This window comes from Spermophilus citellus (genome assembly GCF_964194105.1).
Source record: "Spermophilus citellus genome assembly, chromosome: 1".
Taxonomy (NCBI): Eukaryota; Metazoa; Chordata; class Mammalia; order Rodentia; family Sciuridae; genus Spermophilus; species Spermophilus citellus.
The window spans coordinates 227,654,017-227,673,394 of record NC_138182.1 but is presented as its reverse complement, the minus strand read 5'-3'; the positions used below and the strand labels follow the sequence as shown (position 1 = coordinate 227,673,394).

Genomic DNA, 19,378 nt, shown 5'->3' with positions numbered 1-19,378 from the left:
ACGCAGCCCGGATGACGCGAGGCCGGGGTGGGTGGGCAAGGCAACCAGACCGGAGGCGTAGCCGGAGTCTAGACTGTGGCCTTCGCCTGGTGACCCAGAGCTGTCAACCGAAGCGATCCTGTCTCTGTGGTACTCGGACAGGACGGACCGCGGGGGCGGCCATAACCAACCAAACAAAAAACACCTGGAAGTCGTCTCGGCTGCAGAGCTTTTTTTTGCCAGAAGACGAAAGAAAAAAATCGGAAGTGACGTCGTGGCCAAAACAACCCGGGCCTGCACCGAGTCCGTGGCCTCCTCGAAGGTGGTCGCTAGTCGCCTCGTGCCCTCCCTGTGAGCCTCCAACCTCTCCAGGCCCAGCGTGAGCGAGTTTCCGCCTGGGACATTTCGAGCACAGCTGGCCAGCGGCGACGGAGCGGACTTCCCACTCTACAGGTCTCCCCTCCACGGGGCTCCTCCTGTTCCGGGACGCTGGGACACCTGTCGCCTGTGAGGCTTCATTTATTTCATAGTACCTTCCTCTCCTTTTAGGACAATTTCGGGATTGGGAAGAATCGGGGGCTTCTACTATTAGCTTCCACTAGGACTAGCACAGTTGCCCCCTTGCCCCCTTATATTCTTTCCCTGCATTCCTGGGCTATGACAGATCGACTTCAAAGCTCTCCTTTTCTCACCACTCTCTCCACTTCTCTGTCGTCTATTTCTCCCTCCTCCCACTCAAAAATTTGACTTGCCAGTCAATTTTGCAGCTTCTCTAGAGTGGTGCCAAGATAAGCATTGTTTCCATCCTCCTCCCCTAAGCACATTTGCTAAAAAAAACTGGTAATTTCGTCTGTAAACCCTGATTTATAACATACAAGCTCTTTAGAGCTGAGAAGACTATTAGAGATGCTTATTTCAACACCTTTATTTTGTAGATGATTGATTTTCAGAAAATTTATATGGTTCATGTATCCAGGGTTGCACAGCTAATTAGTTGATGTTGGGAATGGAAAGCAAGATCTCATCAGCAAATATTAGACACCGAAAAGAATGTTTTAAAATGTTGAAGTTCATTGGGCTGGGACTGGGGCTCAGAGGGAGAGCACTTGCCTAGCATGTGTGAGGCACTGAGTTCCATCCTCAGCACCACATAAAGTAAAATAAAGACATTGTGTCCACCTATAACTAAAAAATAAATATTTTATAAAAAAAATATTGAAGTTCAAATCAGAAAACGTGTATGGAGCACCTGGTAGAACCAAGTACTGTTTCATGTGAAAAGATTAGTAAAGAGTTGTCCCCATCCTTGAGTTTTCAACTTAGTGGGGGCTTAAAAGGGAATTTTCAAGAGAATGGCAAGTGCTGAAGATATATACAGAGTGCTAAGAGCCTAGGGAAATTGCATTTAGCCTCCCTTTGGTTTGAAGAAGGAAGGAAATCATTCTTCTCTCAGGAAACAGTTCACTTATGCACTCATCTTTTAAGTACCCACAGACTTCTTGCATTGTGAGAATGCAAGAAGAATCCATGTCCATTTGAGTCACCAAACTAATTGTTCTGGTTTCCTTCTTTCCTTTTGCTAAAATGTACTAACTTTATTCCTGGATTTTTTTTTCCTGACTGTATTATTCTTCAACTCCCCCTCTCATGAAACTTTTGGATTTAGTGCTGCTTTTTATTTAATGGTCAGGATGAAAGGAGTCAATAAAACTGGATAGGTTTCCCTTAATTCATGAGCTGCCTTTTTCTCCCCTCTGGTGTGGACATGATTACTTGCCTTGCCTATTGGAAGGATTGTTATAAAGATCAACCTTTGAAAATATCTTTAAAACTGTAAGCAGTTGGTTATCTGGAAATCTGTGATTTGCTAAACCTGCTTCACTCTGATCCTAATGCATTTTTCTCTTTTAATTCCAATTTTAAAACTCATTGAACCCTCTCAAAATTTCTAAGAGGCAGTAAATCCTAACATGGAAAAAAAATTGTATGTTTTCTTGTCTTTCGTGATTACATATCCGGGACAGCTATTTATTTTTGGAAGCCAATCCATAATCTACACACTTTACTTGTCATTTTTAAAAACCTGTATTAAGTTGCTAATGCTTAATCTAAACAAAAACTTAGAAATACCCCTTTAAGTTTATTAAAACTAAAGCTGTGTAGGGTCTTTCACTAAGAAACAAAGGTGTTATAGACAACAATGCTAAGAAACTTGGCTATAACACAAGTTACATTTTTCATTAAATTCAAACCGAGAACCACTTATATAAACATGTTTTTAAAAATATGAACCTTAAGTAAGAGGTTAAAGTTTTAACATGAAAGTTTATTTTCATTGGTAGCCTTATCTTTTATCCACTTGGCAATATTCAGATATAGGAAGGAAGAGAAACAGTGACTAAAATTCGTTGGAATGGAGGATAGAAGTGATAATGTTTCTGTATTTCATTTGCTCTTTATCAGGATCATGTAAAGTTAATGGTGGTATCCCTATTTTATAAATGAATTTGAGGTTCAGAAAGTTCAATAACTTGTACAGTGACAAAGCTTATAAGTGAAGTGCTGAAGCTTGAATACATACCCAGATTTCTGTATCTTTGCACATTGTACTCTATTAGGTTTAGCTGCTTCTAAGAGCACTGTTTGTACGCTTCATTGAAAATGATTATTTTGTGCTCTTTTACTAAATTGATATAGTACTTCTAATTTTCTAATTTCTTTCCTTTCAGGTTTTTCAGTATCAAAATTCTAGAATACACTGGATACTGCTCTGAACCCAAGAAGAAATCATGAAGAAATGCTTTAATTATTGAACTATAGTTGAAATCATGGCTACATCAGCAAATCTGGATATTGGTGCCAAATTGATAGTAGAAGAGTGTCCCAGCAGTTATAGTCTCTCTGGCATGCCAGACATTAAAATAGAACACCCACTGGATCCAAATTCAGAAGAAGGATCAGCTCAGGGTGTTGCCATGGGAATGAAATTCATATTGCCTAATCGATTTGATATGAACGTGTGTTCTCGATTTGTGAAGTCCTTAAATGAAGAAGATAGTAAAAACATTCAAGATCAGGTTAACTCTGACCTGGAGGTGGCATCTGTCCTATTTAAAGGTTGAAAGTTATGGTATAAATATCTGCATTTGTTTTTGTTTATTTGAGTTTTGTGTATTTCCACCATAGGAAATACAAAAATACAAATATTTAGGAAGTTTGGAAATCATATTTTAATAGAATTTTCTGACCTCACAGAAACCAAATTTAAATAATTTCATGCTATGTAATGTCTATGTTAAAGGCAGTACATGTTGATTTTTAAAAATTTTTTTACCTAATCTTCATTTACAAATTCTCTAGTGAAGCTTTTTATTATACCTTTTTAAATCATAGAAAAAAATTCCTTGTTTCTTTTCTAAATGAATCAGTTAAATATTCCTTGTTCCCTGAATATTTAATTTGCACTAGCTTCCAATGCTTTAATTCAATAAAGTCTGTCAACATGCTTTAGATTTACCTTTATAATGATCTATTGAATAATAAAACTAATCTCTTAAAATAAGAGATTAATACTTATTTTTCTGGAATTTTCACTATGGTAATATTGACTTTATGACAAAAATTTTAATATCACGTGAGAGATAGTTGTGAGAAGTTCATATGCCTCATGCATTTTTTAATTGTATTGTTTTAATGTACATTTATTTCACTTAGCTGAATGCAATATCCATACATCTCCTTCTCCTGGAATTCAAGTAAGGCATGTCTACACTCCCTCTACAACAAAGCATTTCTCACCCATAAAACAGTCAACTACTTTAACCAACAAACACAGAGGAAACGAGGTCTCTACCACACCTCTTTTAGCAAATTGTAAGTACTTGTAGCTAATGTACTAAAATATTCTAGTATAGGAATTTTAAGAATTTGGCTTTCATATGCATTTATTTTCATTAAATGCATATTCTCTTGTTGAAAGGTTAAGCAATATCCTAATATTTTTAGTAATTTAAAACTTTTTCATATACTATTACATATTTAAATAATGTTATGTTTCTGTGTTGAGAACAAATACAGATTGAAATATTAAAATCTTTAATTTTTACTACAGAAATAATGAGTTATTTTAAACATTTTGCAAATTAATTTTGCATATTAATTGCCAATATTTTTGTGCTCTTGGAGTACAATGCTTGTTTTACTTATAAAACATAGCTCAACAAATGATTTTGCAAAAAAGCCAAGTGATTTATAATATAAAGTATAAATGTTATATTTGAATACAAGAATATGAATGTGAAACCTACGTTTTTTAAAACTTTGAATTCACAATTTTTAAAATTGTAGAATCATTGTAGAGGAAAATAAGGTTTTTCTATTCAGACCAGAAAGTATTCTATACAGTATGGATGTGTGAATGAAAGAAAATCAGCAATTTAATGCTAGTAACTATATTTGAGACTGTGACATAAATATATATATTCTAAAGCCTATTGAAATCTTTATTTTTACTTTGGAAATACTAAATCCCTCCTGATTTCTGAATCACATGCTGTGGCAGTTAAGACATAAAACCTTCCTCTGGAACTCTCCTTCTACCTATTGACTGTTTCTGGTTTATTTAAATAAAGTTGTATGTAACTCCCTGTTACTTTCCTTTGAATATTAAAGCTATCTGATCATATCACTGAAGTCAATGATCAAGCAATACTAATTTTTTAGGAGAAGTCTCAAAATACAATGTCTTTTTGTTACTGCTCTAAAATGAAGAGATTCCCTTAAAATATTTCAACTGGAGTATTTTTGAAATCCTGAAAAGAAATGAATAATAGTGATCATCTGGATCACATCCTTCATGTTACAAATAAAAATATGTAATTGGTTTTGTAAGAATATGTTCTCAAGGCCAGTTTTGCTTTTATGACCTCACTCTTCCTAATGTTAAGGAAATATTGAAATATTATGGAATCTTGGAATCTTGAAATAAAAATATTTAGGACTTCCAAAAGGCTGGGCATTGTGGCTCATGTCTTTGGGAGGCCGAGGCAGAGGGTCATTTGAGCCCAGGAGATTAAGCCTAGCCTGGGCAACATATTGATATTCTGTCTCAAACAAACCAACTAACCAGTATATGTATTTGAGTGTGTGTGTGTGTGTGTAAGTGCCTAAACCATTTCTTTGGAATAAATTTTGTCTGGACATTTTGCAGATGTCAAATTACCTTAAATGAATGTATGAGTCAATTCTCAGATGTAAAATGGGCACTTATAATATTAGGATATACTATATGTTTGATTTTTTAAATGATAAAATGATAAGCTTTTTTTAGAAAAGAAATTTACCAAACAAACATGAACCATGGAATGATGAGCATATACCACACAGACGCACATGAAATATTTTATGGTATTGTTTCAGCTTTGTCTGTTCACCAATTGGCAGCTCAGGGAGAGATGCTCTACCTGGCTACTCGTATTGAACAAGGTAATGGCTTAGTTTTAAATATTTTATATAAAACAAATTCAATAGGATTTACTAGATTTGTTGTTTTGCTTTATTTAACACAGAAACATATAAAGACAAAACAAATAGTTGGATAATCTCATCAGGCAGTTAACCCAATGGATAGTAAAAAAAAAAAAAAAAAAAAGTTTAAGTAATAGAAAGTACAAAAGTTATAACTTCCTTTGGCACCCTACACTTTTCCTAAAACATACATTTCTTATATTTTCAGAAAAACTTTCTAGAAAACATTTCAATTTATATTTTGGGTTATGTGTGAGAATATGTATTTGCTTTTCATTATTTACACAGCAGGAAAATATTCATACTGCATTATGCCTTACTTTTCACTTAATGTTTTGGAGAGCTTTCCATTTAAGCCATAAAAATCTATTTTATTCCTTTTAATAGCTGCATAATTTTGCATATTACATATGCATATTCTTAACTATTCATCCTGGTGGAGTTAATTCAAAATTTTTACTATTAAATGACAATATTATTATTTTAAAATCTATCCATTGAGTAAATTAGCACAAGTAGATTTGCTGGGTCAAAGGGTATATGTTCCCTTTTTTTTCTTATAATAATAGACATCCAACCCAGGGCCTTGTGCATGCTAAGCAAGTGCTTTACCATCGAACTACACACCAGCCCTAAATTCATATATATACATACATACATAGATACGCATAAAAATAAAATCAGGTGTTTGTCCTCATACCATAGTTAGATTTTCTATTTGCCTATACCCTCACTGACACAGAATTTTATCATACTTTGATTTTCACAAATCCATGAGTGAAAACTGGTATCTCACAGTACTTTATATTTTTAGAATTTTGATTGCTGAATTTCTTTTTGTGCAAACTGCCTGCAATATATTGATTTATATGAACTCTCTAAATTAAGGAAATTAGCTTTTTACTATTTATGTTGCATATAGTTTCTTCCCATTATGTCATTTTTCCTTTGCCGCCTTTTATTACTTCCAAAGGCTTAATTTTTTTTTGGCACTACCAAGGATTGAACCCAATAGCATTCTGCCTCTGAGCTACATCCTCAGCCCATTTTCAAAAAAAAATTTTTGTTTTCAGACAGGATCTTGCTAAATTGCCAAGGATGGCCTTGAATTTGCAATTCTTCTGCCTTAGCCACCCAAGTCACTGGGATTAAAGGCATAAGCCACCATGCCCAGTAAGGTTTAATATTTTCAAGTAGTAAATGATTTATTTCCTTTGTGCCTGCTGAGTTTTATATCCTGCTTCAAAAAGATTTCCCATTCAAGAACTATAAATGAACTGATTCCTTAGTCTTACTTATCTAGAACTTACTCATCTTTGACTCACATAAAATGTTTTGGTGTAATGAGGTAAAGATTACATTAATTTTCACTTTTCAAAAAGTTAAGCAGTTGTTCCAACATTGTTTATTGAATACAGGGAGCACGATCAGAGTTTTGTTTTTCTTGATCATGTCATTCTTATAATTTAATCATTGTATTTACATTTGTTTATAAATATTTGGAGGTTTCCTTGTCAGTCTACTACATAATTTAGGGGGAAAGCTAGAATTTATAACTACTATACTAAGTCTAGGGAATAAAATGGGTTTCACAGTGGGATTGTGTGATACTGCATTTCAGACCATTCAATTTTCATATTATGTTACCAAACCACATTAATGAGAAGTTCATAGGCAGCAACAGCTATGGAATAGAAGATGGCTTTCCAAAGAATTTGGAGTTTTTATAATTGTATATATTTATGTAATGCTAGGGACTACCAAGTAATCTAATTCTTATTATGATCCTCCCAGCTTATACACTGAGGTAAACAAGGTATTATGTGCATTGAAGAAATTAAGTATCTTGCCTAGAGTCACACTGCTAGTAACAGAGCCAGGATTCAAACTCTGGTCTCCTGATTCTGAGACCAGTGTTCTATTGACACCTTGTATCTATCTAGCCTTTTGTCATTCTCTGGTAGTTTATACCTTCAAGAACATGCTCTATAAACCCAGCTACGTACATTGAGGCACATTTTAATACAATCAGACTTCAAGTTGCAACAACACCATTGGACCTCAGCACAAAGTGAATTTTTTGAGCCATATAATCAACTTTTTGGAATGCCAGTGATTTCATAGTGTTATGAATATGTGATGGTTAAATTAGATCACAAAAATTGCTTTTCTTTTAAATAGAAAATGTTATCAATCACACGGATGAAGAAGGATTTACTCCTCTGATGTGGGCTGCAGCACACGGGCAAATAGCTGTGGTAGAGTTTCTACTTCAGAATGTAAGGAAAATGCCTCAGAAAATATATATGTATAGTTACTTAAGTTCCATTAAATCTTTAGTAAAGTTTTTGTATCTCCAACCAGCTACATATAATTATGGAGGATACAAAAAACATTGTAATGCTTTTTATATTTCTGTAGAACTTGGATCTAGTTGGGAAAGCAATGCTAATCATACATGAAAAATTGAGAAATAATTTCATGTCCATCCCCCATTAAGTGCAATAGGAACAAAAGTACTATCGGCCTTAGAGGAGAAGGCTTCATAGAGGAGTTGTGACTTGACTCAGGAGTGAAAGGACAGTTAGGCTTGAGATAGAAGAAGGAAGGCATTCATTCATTCAGAAAATCTCAATAACAAGAGCATCCGTGAATAATAATTTCCATATTGACCCCAGAACATACCTGACTTCAGTGTTGAACTGTAATTGTTATTGACAGGAGTAGCAACATTTTTGTTTAAATTCACTGAAAGTCTTTTATTTCAACTTCCCATACCAGGGTGCCGATCCCCAACTTTTAGGAAAAGGTCGAGAAAGTGCACTGTCATTGGCCTGTAGTAAAGGCTACACAGATATTGTCAAAATGCTGCTTGATTGTGGAGTTGATGTAAATGAATATGACTGGGTGAGTCTATGATACTGAATTTAAAACTACTGTAACACATTCTAGAATTTATTTGGCTGGGGGAGACATAATAGATTTTATGATGCTCCTAAAAATGTTTATTTAAGTAAATACCTGGAAGAACAAGTTAATGCCATAAATTCAATTATTTATTCTGACTTAAGCATTCTTTGAAAGATGTTAAAATTACCTTAAACTACTTTTACATGCCCAATTCTTAGTAAAACTTCCTACAGCAATATTTGACTGTTGTTCATCCTGAAAAGCTCTTTCATTTTGCAGAATGGAGGAACACCTTTGCTTTATGCTGTACATGGGAATCATGTGAAATGTGTAAAGATGCTCTTAGGTAAGCAGATGAAAATGAAAATTATTTAGAAAATGCCCTGCGAGGACTTTATTTTTTCAATCTGGCCTTTCTTGGTGTTAGTCAGGATGACCAATATCTATTGTAAAATACACTAATCCTGCTGCTGTTCACTCCTGAGGTACCTGCTACCACAGAGATGCCCATGAGAGAAGCAGCTCCATGAAAACACCACATCTTTGTTAAAGCATTTGTCCTTGCTGCTTTCATTTGAGGTCACATGTAAATCACATTTGAATTTGGGGTCATGTCTTTTCCTTGTCTGTAGTATCTCTTTGCATAAGTTTTGCATTTGTAGTATCTCTTTGCATAAGTTTTTAGTTGTCTATGAGTTTCATCTTTTTGAACTGTTTTCACTCCAGCCCATGCAAGTGAATTCTGTATCCCTAGTATACTACGAACTTGGGAAGACCATTCTGAAAATATACTCTGAATTGGCTGAAAATCTATCCAGATATTTGCATACCAGCCAGTACTAGGTAAACATATTCACACATTTATTTTACTTATGTATATTTTTCTGTTTTGGTATAGAAAATGGAGCTGACCCAACAATTGAAACCGACTCTGGGTATAATTCTATGGATTTAGCTGTAGCCCTGGGTTATAGAAGTGGTAAGTATTTTAGAACTCTCAGGTTTTGTTTCATTATTTTAAATGGAATAGGCCAGTGTTTCATCACTTGTAGTCATAAAACATTGCATGTTTCCCTAACTCCTGATACATGCTTTTAACTGTGGGCAAAGTAAAAAAAAAAAAAAAAAATTCCTACAAAGTTGAGAAATGAGTTGTTTACAGTGCTTTTCATTGACCCAAATAATTAGTTACTGGAGGATAAGTGCATACCTATTTAAACATTTATTTAATATTTTGCATAATAAACTACTTATTTTGGATTCTACTTCAGTTTAAAAAATATAAAAACCTAGGTACAGAAAGTCCAGTAACTTGGACAACTATTAAATTAGTGATGGACTTAAGTTTTAAGTATTTCAAGTTTTGCATTGCATTATTGCCCTCAGATAATTGGTGTATCCTATTTAGAAAAAGTTTATTTTAGAAAAACATTAAGGATAAGTTGAATTTAATATTTTTAAAATTTTTGTAATCAACATGCTGTGTAATCTTGATTACCTATCTGTTCTAGTTCAACAGGTTATTGAGTCACATTTGTTGAAGCTGCTTCAAAATATCAAGGAGTGACATAGTCCCCAGAAAATGTTGTCTGCCCTTCCATTCACTTTTGGAGTCCTTATAAATGATAGTTTTGTTTACTTATAAATATTTACCTCAGTTGCAATATTTTATGATTTTTAGTAAGTTTTAATAAATATTACTCTGGGTAATTCACTGGTTTATAATAAAATGAACGTTGATGCTTTTTTTATAAATGTGTTTTACTGTATATTTAAAATTATACATTAATGTTTTGTGGCATGTAAATTTTTATGGTACAGATAGTTATCTTTTATCAAGTGCCGTAATTTGACATTTTCAGAAATTATTCTACCCTATTCATCTTCACTCTGTATTAACTCATTGAATTTACATAGAGTTTACTGTAAATCCATAGGGGAAAAAAATGTTACTGTTAAAAAGTGCACAGTGTGATTGTTTACAAACTGATGTCATAAATAAATAAGTGCTTTTTCTGTCACTTTGTATTATTCTAGTTTTTTAAATTATATAAGTATGTTTAGAATTTTTCTCATCTAAATAAGCTTTTTTTTTGTAGTTGTACACAATAACTTTTATTTATTTATTTATTTAATGTGGTGCTGAGGATCGAACCCAGGATCTTGCATGTGCGAGGTGAGCGCTCTACCGCTGAGCCATAACCCCAGCCCCTAAATAAGCTTTTTAGAAGGAAAATTCCTCCATAAAGGAGAAGGCAATACAAGTGAGATGCTCTTTAATTCAACTAAAGGAGCACACTATACACTCATGTTTCACCAAAATCTAGAAGAGCGAGCCAAAGACTAGAAGTTGATTTGAACACTGATTGTGGGACTTGATTTAGTTAATCACTTCATCTGGAAAACAGATTTTATATCAGTTATGATACTTTGGTTGTAAGCCACATTAACTTGATCTGGATAATCTAAGCAAAAGTGGATTAATGGAGAGATACGGAAAGAAAGGAAAAGCTGAAGAAGCAGGTAGTCCCAAGGAATGATACTAAGGATCTTGGCCAGGAAACATGGCCAGTCATTTGGGGTGCTGCTGTTATAATGTTCACATTTAAACTCTTTGTTTAGCATTCTGCTTAGCACTTAAATTCTCAGGAGGCAGAAATTTGTTTATGATGAGATATAAATGTGCCACTATATGGAGATGGCTTAATAATCCTCCATTGCCCCCAGGTCACCTGGAATGCAGGAGGCAAAAGCTACCTAAGAGAAAATCAGGAGAAAGAGAAAACCAATAAATATTCTCTCTCCATGCAATCTAAGTAATATGTGAAAATAGTCCTAATGTTTCACCCATTTAATAAGGCATATACTTTAATCAGATTTTCTAGCACTTTTGATGGATTTACCTAAAGTCATTCATCCTTCTATTTGGTGCCTTTTCTTATCAAGGGGTTGTGTCTGAATTGTTAGTTCTCATTTATATTGTCCAGTAACAGCATCCAATGATACATGGGTGCACAGCACTGAGTATTACTTGCAACTGCTTTTTCCACTGCTGAACAACAACTAAACAACCTGTGCCAAGACCGAATACAGAATAACCACTTTAGCCCTAGTCTGACTCTTGGTTGACAGCCAACGGATCTCAGAACAGATCTTGAAGGATGTTACCCTTTGCAATTCTATCATCTTTTAGCCTCAGGATTCTTTGTAACAGATCCCAGAAAAATCCCTTAAGAAATAATAATACAAGTTAATTAACAGGAGTGGTATTTAAAAGCAATTTATAAAATTCCTCTTTTAAAAATCAAGTATTTTAGATAATATTTGTTGACTGCACATATTCATTCAAAGTTTCTGTACCACATGCTGTGCTTTAAACAAGGATAAAATATTAAGCAAAAATTAACATGGAAAGAAATACTCATCTGCCTAGTAATGGAACTCATTACCATAGAGTCACAATGTGAAATACATTGATAAAGAATAATTTTTGAGAAGTTAAAAAACATTATTTTCATATAAACACCTACTGAAGATTTTTTTTTACTCATCAATTAGTGAAGAAACCAGCATGATGTCAAAACTAATTCAAAGAACATTTGAAAAGCTATATAGTTTATGTCATGTCAGTGTAAGCAAAGCAAATCTGGCTAATGCCCAACAAGGTCATAAGCCTTAGCTTTTGAAGTTCTCTTTTCCACTGAACAGAAATTATTTACATCTCTATAGAAAAGAAATCATTAAGATAACATGTGCCTTCATTAAATCTGAGACCTTTAATTGGTCAAATAGTTGAACAAGTACCTTCTCTTAAATTAATGGCTCTCAAACTTTATCAGATATATATCAGAATCATCTGAAAGGTTTGTTAGAATTCTGATTGCTGGACACTACCCCCCAGAGTTTCCAGGTTAGTTTGTCTGGGGTGGGACCCAAGAATTTTCAATTCTAATAAGTTTCCAAGTGATTCTGATACTGCTTGTCTTGGGACTTCATTTTGATTTTTCTTGGATGGCCTCCCCAGTGTGGCCCTGAAAGAATGTGCCTCTTCTGTTTCTTTATTTTCAAGTTTCAGTAAGATTTTTGGCAGTCTCCTGGCTTGGAATCATAAATAACATCTAAATATTATTTCTGATCACAAAAAAGACTGTTCATTTTAGGTTTGCCCTGATATTTTATATCCATGCAGCAATTTAACAATATAAGCCTCAAGTTTTCTCTGCAAACCTAGAGCCTTACATTATTGAGGAACTACTAAAACGCCAACATTTACATTCTCTTCCACAATTTTCATAATGAATCTCAGACTTTTGAAAGTCCGGATTATTTGCTCCTTTGTAGGCTAGGGGACTACACCCAGGAAACTCTTTTCCCTAGATTCCACCTACAAAATCAATAAATAGGTATAAATGTCTCCCTTCTTGAAGCCTGCAATATCTGCTAAGTCCATGGCTTTTTAGGAAGTGACTCCTCAGTACCAGTAAGTCCTGGGGTACAGAGACAGGCACCAAGACCAGTGTAGGAAATGGCTTTGTAGACAATGGCTCCACATAATAAAAATTAACCCATTCCTTAATATGAACTTCTTATGCCTGGTTAATAGGATCATTCTAAAATTGGGTATGATTTTGGCTGAAAAACATATCTGTACACTTATATCTTGGGAAAATAATGACAAATTCTTATTAAACCTATACAAAAAACTAATTTGTCATAAAACGTAAGGAGACCCACTCTTAAGACATTAGTAAAAACCAGATACTGTTTTTAAACATTTCATTCTAGTTTACTGTGCATAATCTAAAAACTGAAGGTTATGGATAACTTGAAATGATAAAGGATTTTTTCATGTCTCTGAAGAAGAAAACATCAAAAATAATATAACATTCCATACTAATTACTATTTTTAAAAGTCCTCATCAGCTATTTTGGTTCTGTGTAATTAATTCTTATTTCCTGGGATCTTATGTAAAATGGTGGGTTATTATAAAATACAGCTGAACAGAAATGAATCTTTGGAATCTTGGAATTCAGAAATTCTGACTCAATCTACTTTAGTCTTTGAAGGATGTTTAAGTGATAGCAGCCAAGAAGCATGTATCCAGGAGTCTATTCTTGTTAGGGTCAGTAGTTAGGAGTATCTGGTACACCTTTCTACAAGGCTCTGACACTTAGAGGCTCTGGGCCCAGAGCAGAACCTTCAGATATGCATCCAATAAAATAAAAAATGATAATAAGATTGCATGACTCACTGGTGTCAGAAAGGAGAAAATTCTCTATTGTGTTACTCTATATAAGTATTTTGTACACAATTGATTATCTCTCCAAAGGGTAAAAACATATTACAGACAGTAAGGGTATTAAAAAATCTCCAGAGTCTTTCCATAATATGCATAATATCTGAAATATTTATATTAGTAGTATTTTGCTCATCTGAACCTATCAACTTTAGGAAGGTTGAGCATTCGTTTCTAACACGGGACACTTCTTCCAATGATGTTCTTCTTTTTATGATATTGAGATAATTAAGAAATATGGAGAATACCAAACAAATATGATTGATCCAGCCTACCTCTTCATATAAAGTGAAATGACAAATCTTTGTAATCTTCCAAGGGCTCTCTAAGAAGTCTCAAAGATAGCTGTAGATCTACAAGATGTCCTGGAAATATTTTCTTTCAAAATTTAAAATCTGACCCTGGGAGACAATTTTTTTTTAAGTTAGAAGATTTACAGTCTTTATTTAAATAAGCCCTTGAGTGCTGAGAAATAGTACTTGTATACACAGTTGTATTTCTCTGCTACTATCAACTAATATAGTTTCAATCAGCTATATTAGTGCTTATTTTAACTAAACTAATAATTCTACTTTATAGAGAAAACTAGGAGGTAAATTGAGAACTGTCAGAGTAGAGAATTGTATCAGGGTAGTGAAAGAAATTTATGAATAAATATACAACTTTCTATGGTCACATACATCTCTTGAACTTTGATAAAAAACAAACATTCATTCATTAATATGTCCAGAGATAGAGCCAATAGCATATAAAAATTAGAACCAAAAACATATAAACCCAAAAGTATACTAAACAATCAATGCTTCAATGTTTTATCTTATTTGGAAATTATTAGTTATCTAATAATCACTTATTCATAATTTATTATTAATCTAAGGGGTTTTTTGGGGGGTGGTATGGGAATTGAACTCAGAGGTACTCTACAGCTGAGACAGGGTCTATTGCTAAGGCTGGCCTTTGAACTTTCGATCCTCCTGTCTCAGCCTCCAAAGCCGCTGGGATTACAGGCATGTGCCACTGCAACCAGCTATTAATCCAAGTTTTACTCAAGGATCTTAAAAATTATGTTTAAGCTGACAAACTCTAAAACATAATTACTGGTGATATTAGAAGTTTGTCAAAATCATGATTCAATTTAGTTGAATACAAATTTACACCTTTATAATATTAAGCATTAAGTAGCAGTATTTTATCTTATTTAAATAAGTAAACCAGTATAAAAAGTTTAAGAAATTCAAATTAGTCTTTTTCTGTGATAACAAACTAAAGTTTTCATTTAAAAAGTTTTTGCTGGAATCATGCTATATATTGATAAACTTAGGATAATAACATGTAACTAGTATTCTAGAAAAACGAATTATTAAATTAGGCTAATTTATTAAAAAACTCACCATTATGTAAACTTGGATTTGTAAAATGTTTCTGAGATAGTGGTTTCTAGAAAAACAATTGTTTTTTTCTTAAAATTATAGCATACTTGAAGTGCAGGAGGTTCATTCTATTTCCTAGATTTTGATAATATTTGACTCATACAAGCCAATCAGAACAACACTCTTTTAATGATACATTATAATCTAGTTTATAAATACCTTCCAGAGTTAGAAAGTATTTCCTACTTATACAATGAGAGGTAAAGGCCTTTTACAATTACAGGTGCAGACATGCAAATACAGAGTGCTAATTGTTTCAGATTTATAGATTCAGTCACAGGTTCAGACAATTGAAGAGTTATGTTCCTATCCACCAATCACAAAATTCTTCATCTGAGATTGCATGTAGATGAATAGATCAAACCAAACAAAAAAAAAAAAATAAAAAGGCTGATAAATGGGATTCTCTGTTATCTCTCACCCAGCAGAGCACAGGTCTCCATTATTCACCCAACAGAGATCACCAACTAGATTATAAAAATGAATTCCCAATCATTGCTGCCACTAATAGAAAATAATTTATTGAATGTGTGCAATCTAGAAACAAAAACAAATTCAGAAAATCAATAGAAAAAGAGGAAGGCCTAGAGAGCAAGAAAAGTTAAAGTTGTGTTTCCACCCAGGACTCACTTCAGAGGTCAAGGAAAGATGTGCAGGCTAAAGAGGGGACTCATCAAGTGAGTCCCCTCAAACATCTCAGTGCCTGACCTTCAGAACTGATCAAATATAATTTTCAAAAGGTTACAAAATATGACACTCTCATACAAATAAAAGATTTCATTCAACTCATTAATTAATGAAGAAACCAGTAAGAGATGAAAACTGACTCCAAGAGCATCTGAGAAGCTGAGTAATTTTTGACAATAGTAAGATAAGATCGCTGGGTTGTATACAAACCCAGTTAATGTCCAAAAGGGACACAAATTGCCATAATGGATTATTTCCATGGAACAAGAATCATTTCTTTACTAGATAAAATCTTCAAATTAACATGTAACTTCACTAAGTCTGAGACCTTTAATAAACACTGAACCGAATTCCATTTCTTCAAATAATCCTTGGTTGGCCTTTGTTTCATAGAACATTGAAAAGACATGTCACCAGGACTTGTTAGTATTTCAGGGAAAGCTGGACTGTGGCTAAAGTAATCACACTAGTAATTAATCTCCTTTCATCAGTTGAGAGTAAACTAATACAGGCATCCTGAAGTGTTGGTGACAGCACTTTTCATACATCACCCTGCTGATTATAAATATAAAATATAAAAATGATTCACTCCAGAGTCACCACAGGGAAACTGGAGATCTGAATGCAAAAGGTTAAATTTTAATATTCCTGATCTTACAAAATATTGCCAATAGTTTGGATAAGTGAATATGTTGTTGGTGTTTTTTTAAGGAAAATGTAATGGGTTTATGGCTGTGAAGTGTTCTTTAAAATGTCAGTTAACCTCCTGATTTTTAGAAAACATTCTGTAATATTTCATTACCATAACTTTTTATCCTTATGCATATAAAAAGTAAAAAGTTTAAATTATTTTGTGAGAAAATAATTGGCTATATCTACATACATAATCAACAGACAGATCATAGATAATTTCATACAAATTATATCATTGAATATTTATATTTCCAGTGGGTGGCATTGAATGTATTCATGTCTGTTCATAAATTTTCTGTGTGATAAATAAAATGTTTATAAATCTGATGTAAACTGGACAAAAATAAAACAAAAGGCAAGACAAACTCTGGTTATTATAAATTCTTAAATTAAGTGTTCTTTCTCTTTAATATTTAATTTTTTTCTGTGTCAGATTTTCTCATACTTAGATAACTAATGAGAGCCTCAAAAGTTTACCACCATATTCTTTTGTAGTGGATACTACTGACAAAATTCAAAGGAATGTACATTTTGTTGTTGTTTTGGTACCAAAGACTGAACCCAGGGATACTTAGCACGGGACACATCCCCAGCCATTTTATTTATTTATTTGTTTGTTTGTTTATTTATTTATTCATTATGTGGTGCTAAGGGGTGGAACCCAGCGCCTCATGTGTGCTAGGCAAGTGTTCTACCACTGAGCCACAAACCCAGCCCTATTTTTTATTTTGAGACAGGATCTGCTGAGTTTCTCAGGACCTTGCTAAATTGCTGAGGCTGACTTTGAACTTGCAATCCTACTGTCTCAGGCTTCCAAGCTGCTGGGATTACAGATGGCCCAACTTGACATTTTTTTTTAATTGCTTAGAACCTTTTACTATACATGTTTACTGGTTTTATAATAAAAAATGGTAAAGACATGATAAAGGAGTGTAACACAATTGAAACATTTTTAGGCATGCTTTTAGACAGGAACTTCACCCACTGAGGTACAATCCAAAGAGAATTGTGTAAATATTCTTTGGTTAAAGTAAACTTCACAGGGTTGTTCTGCCTTGTGAACAGATTTCCTCTTTACATGGTCAAGCCCTCTTCATTAGAGTGAGAGCTATGTGATACCAGCTGTGTACCCAGCAACATGACCAATCTGCATTGTTGCCACATCAGCAACTAGAAGTAATAAACCTTTATTATTGGTGATTCTATGTCCTATGGAGTTGAAATTAGGATCATAAATTATGATGCTGGGAAAGACTTGCAAACTCATTGCCTGGTGGGGTGGGGGATTCTCCTTTGAGTGAAATGAGTACAACCAGCCCTCCCTTTCCTCAGGGTCAAAATCCATAGATTGAACTAAAAGCTGATGGAAAATATTCAGAAATAAATATTTCATCTGTACTGAACAGGAAAACTTTTTCCTTGTCATTATTCCCTAACCAACACAGTATAGCAAGTATTTACATAGCATTAACATTGTATCAGGTATTATAAGTAATCTAGAAATGCAAAGTACGTGGAAGATGTTCATGGGTTATGTACAAACACCACACCATTTTATATAAAGGACTTGAATATCTGTGGTCTTTGGTATCCACAGCAGGGCCTGAATCCAATGCCTAGGGATGACTGTGTGGGCACAGCATGATATGTTTGCCCCAGTTTATTATTCACACATTCAGAAAAATTGTTCTCCATGATAGATTCTAAATGCCAAATGATAGATTCACATATGTTGTTTTTTATACGCCTAGGAAGCTGTTTAAGTGTTCAATATTTCTGTTATCCTCCTTTTCCCTGTCTACTGAGGTAGTCAGATATTGGGAGAGACGATCACCAGTGTCTCTTTGTGGGGTTCTTTCTGCCCAGGGGATTCTAAGCCACCCTGAAACTTACAATCCCAGATAATTAGCAAATAATAAAGCACAAATACTCAGAAATATATTTACAGGAAATGAAGTCCCTAGATTAGATAGATTTAGTCCACACGGGTTCTGGAACTAGACAAAGGAAAAATGACTCCAGTGGTTTATTTAAGGGGATACATTCAAAGGCAGGGATAAGGTTTAAAGGGCGGAGTTTTGCTTGTGATGTCACAAGGTTGATTGACATCTTGGCAGGTCACACCAATCTCAGGTGCTGTGTGGGTCAAGGCAGAGCAGAAAGGAATTCACATTGTCCCTGGGCAATTGACCAGAGGAAATGTCCACTGGTTATTCCCAGACATCAGATATTTCTATCCATGAGGCTTCCATATGGGTGACCCACATGCAACCCCATGGACAGTCAGAGATATATTACATCTCTGACAATCAATTTATGGAAAGCATCAGAACTGCCTTCCTGATGCTTGGTTGATCTAGTCATCGTCTCTTCTCCAAACGGTTAAATGATAGGAACATGTTAGAAATCTCTTCAAAGTCATTTAATTCTTCAACACACACTTATGGAGCACATATTCTGCCAGAGACTGTGCTAGCCCTGGGGAAATAGTGTAGACAGAGACTTGAGGACCTACTTACATGGTGAATCTGCTTCCCTAGGGGAGATTGGCTTTGCTCAAAATGATCTCCTCCTAGGGACAAGGTAAAAATGTGATGTGATGTGTTAACCAGTATGGGGTTTTTGGTATGCTAACAATTCTGCTGTAAGATCACCAAAAGTCCTCCTTACTAACCCAACATAAACAACCACCTCCCGAGAGGAATCTGGACTGAGGACCTAAGAATGGTGGGAAAAGGTGCCAATGGATCTCAGCCCAGGACACACAGTGAAATCACATCTGGAGGGACTTGGAGATGGGGTCTTACCCTCGCATGGTCTGGTTTAATTGACTTGAGTTGCCACATGGAGCTCACA

At 34.3% G+C, this 19,378-nt stretch overlaps 1 protein-coding gene across 3 annotated transcripts; it reads left to right on the top strand.

Annotated features, from left to right (window-relative positions):
* The first annotated feature begins 19 nt into the window (after positions 1–19).
* ANKRA2 (ankyrin repeat family A member 2) lies at positions 20–16,876 on the top strand. 3 transcript variants are annotated; one of them, XM_081273602.1, is made up of 9 exons: positions 21–486; positions 2,709–3,096; positions 3,694–3,852; positions 5,398–5,463; positions 7,687–7,784; positions 8,287–8,412; positions 8,695–8,761; positions 9,314–9,394; positions 9,927–16,876. In XM_081273602.1, exons 2-9 carry the CDS (start codon positions 2,808–2,810, stop codon positions 9,980–9,982), a joined length of 942 nt encoding a protein of 313 aa, XP_081129728.1. In that variant the 5' UTR covers positions 21–486; positions 2,709–2,807; the 3' UTR covers positions 9,983–16,876. The 3 variants fall into 3 exon arrangements, with proteins under 3 accessions (XP_081129729.1, XP_081129728.1, XP_081129730.1); XM_081273603.1 differs by lacking the exon at positions 8,287–8,412 and having other exon boundaries at positions 20–486; XM_081273604.1 differs by lacking the exon at positions 21–486 and having other exon boundaries at positions 2,885–3,109.
* Positions 16,877–19,378: the final 2,502 nt, after the last annotated feature.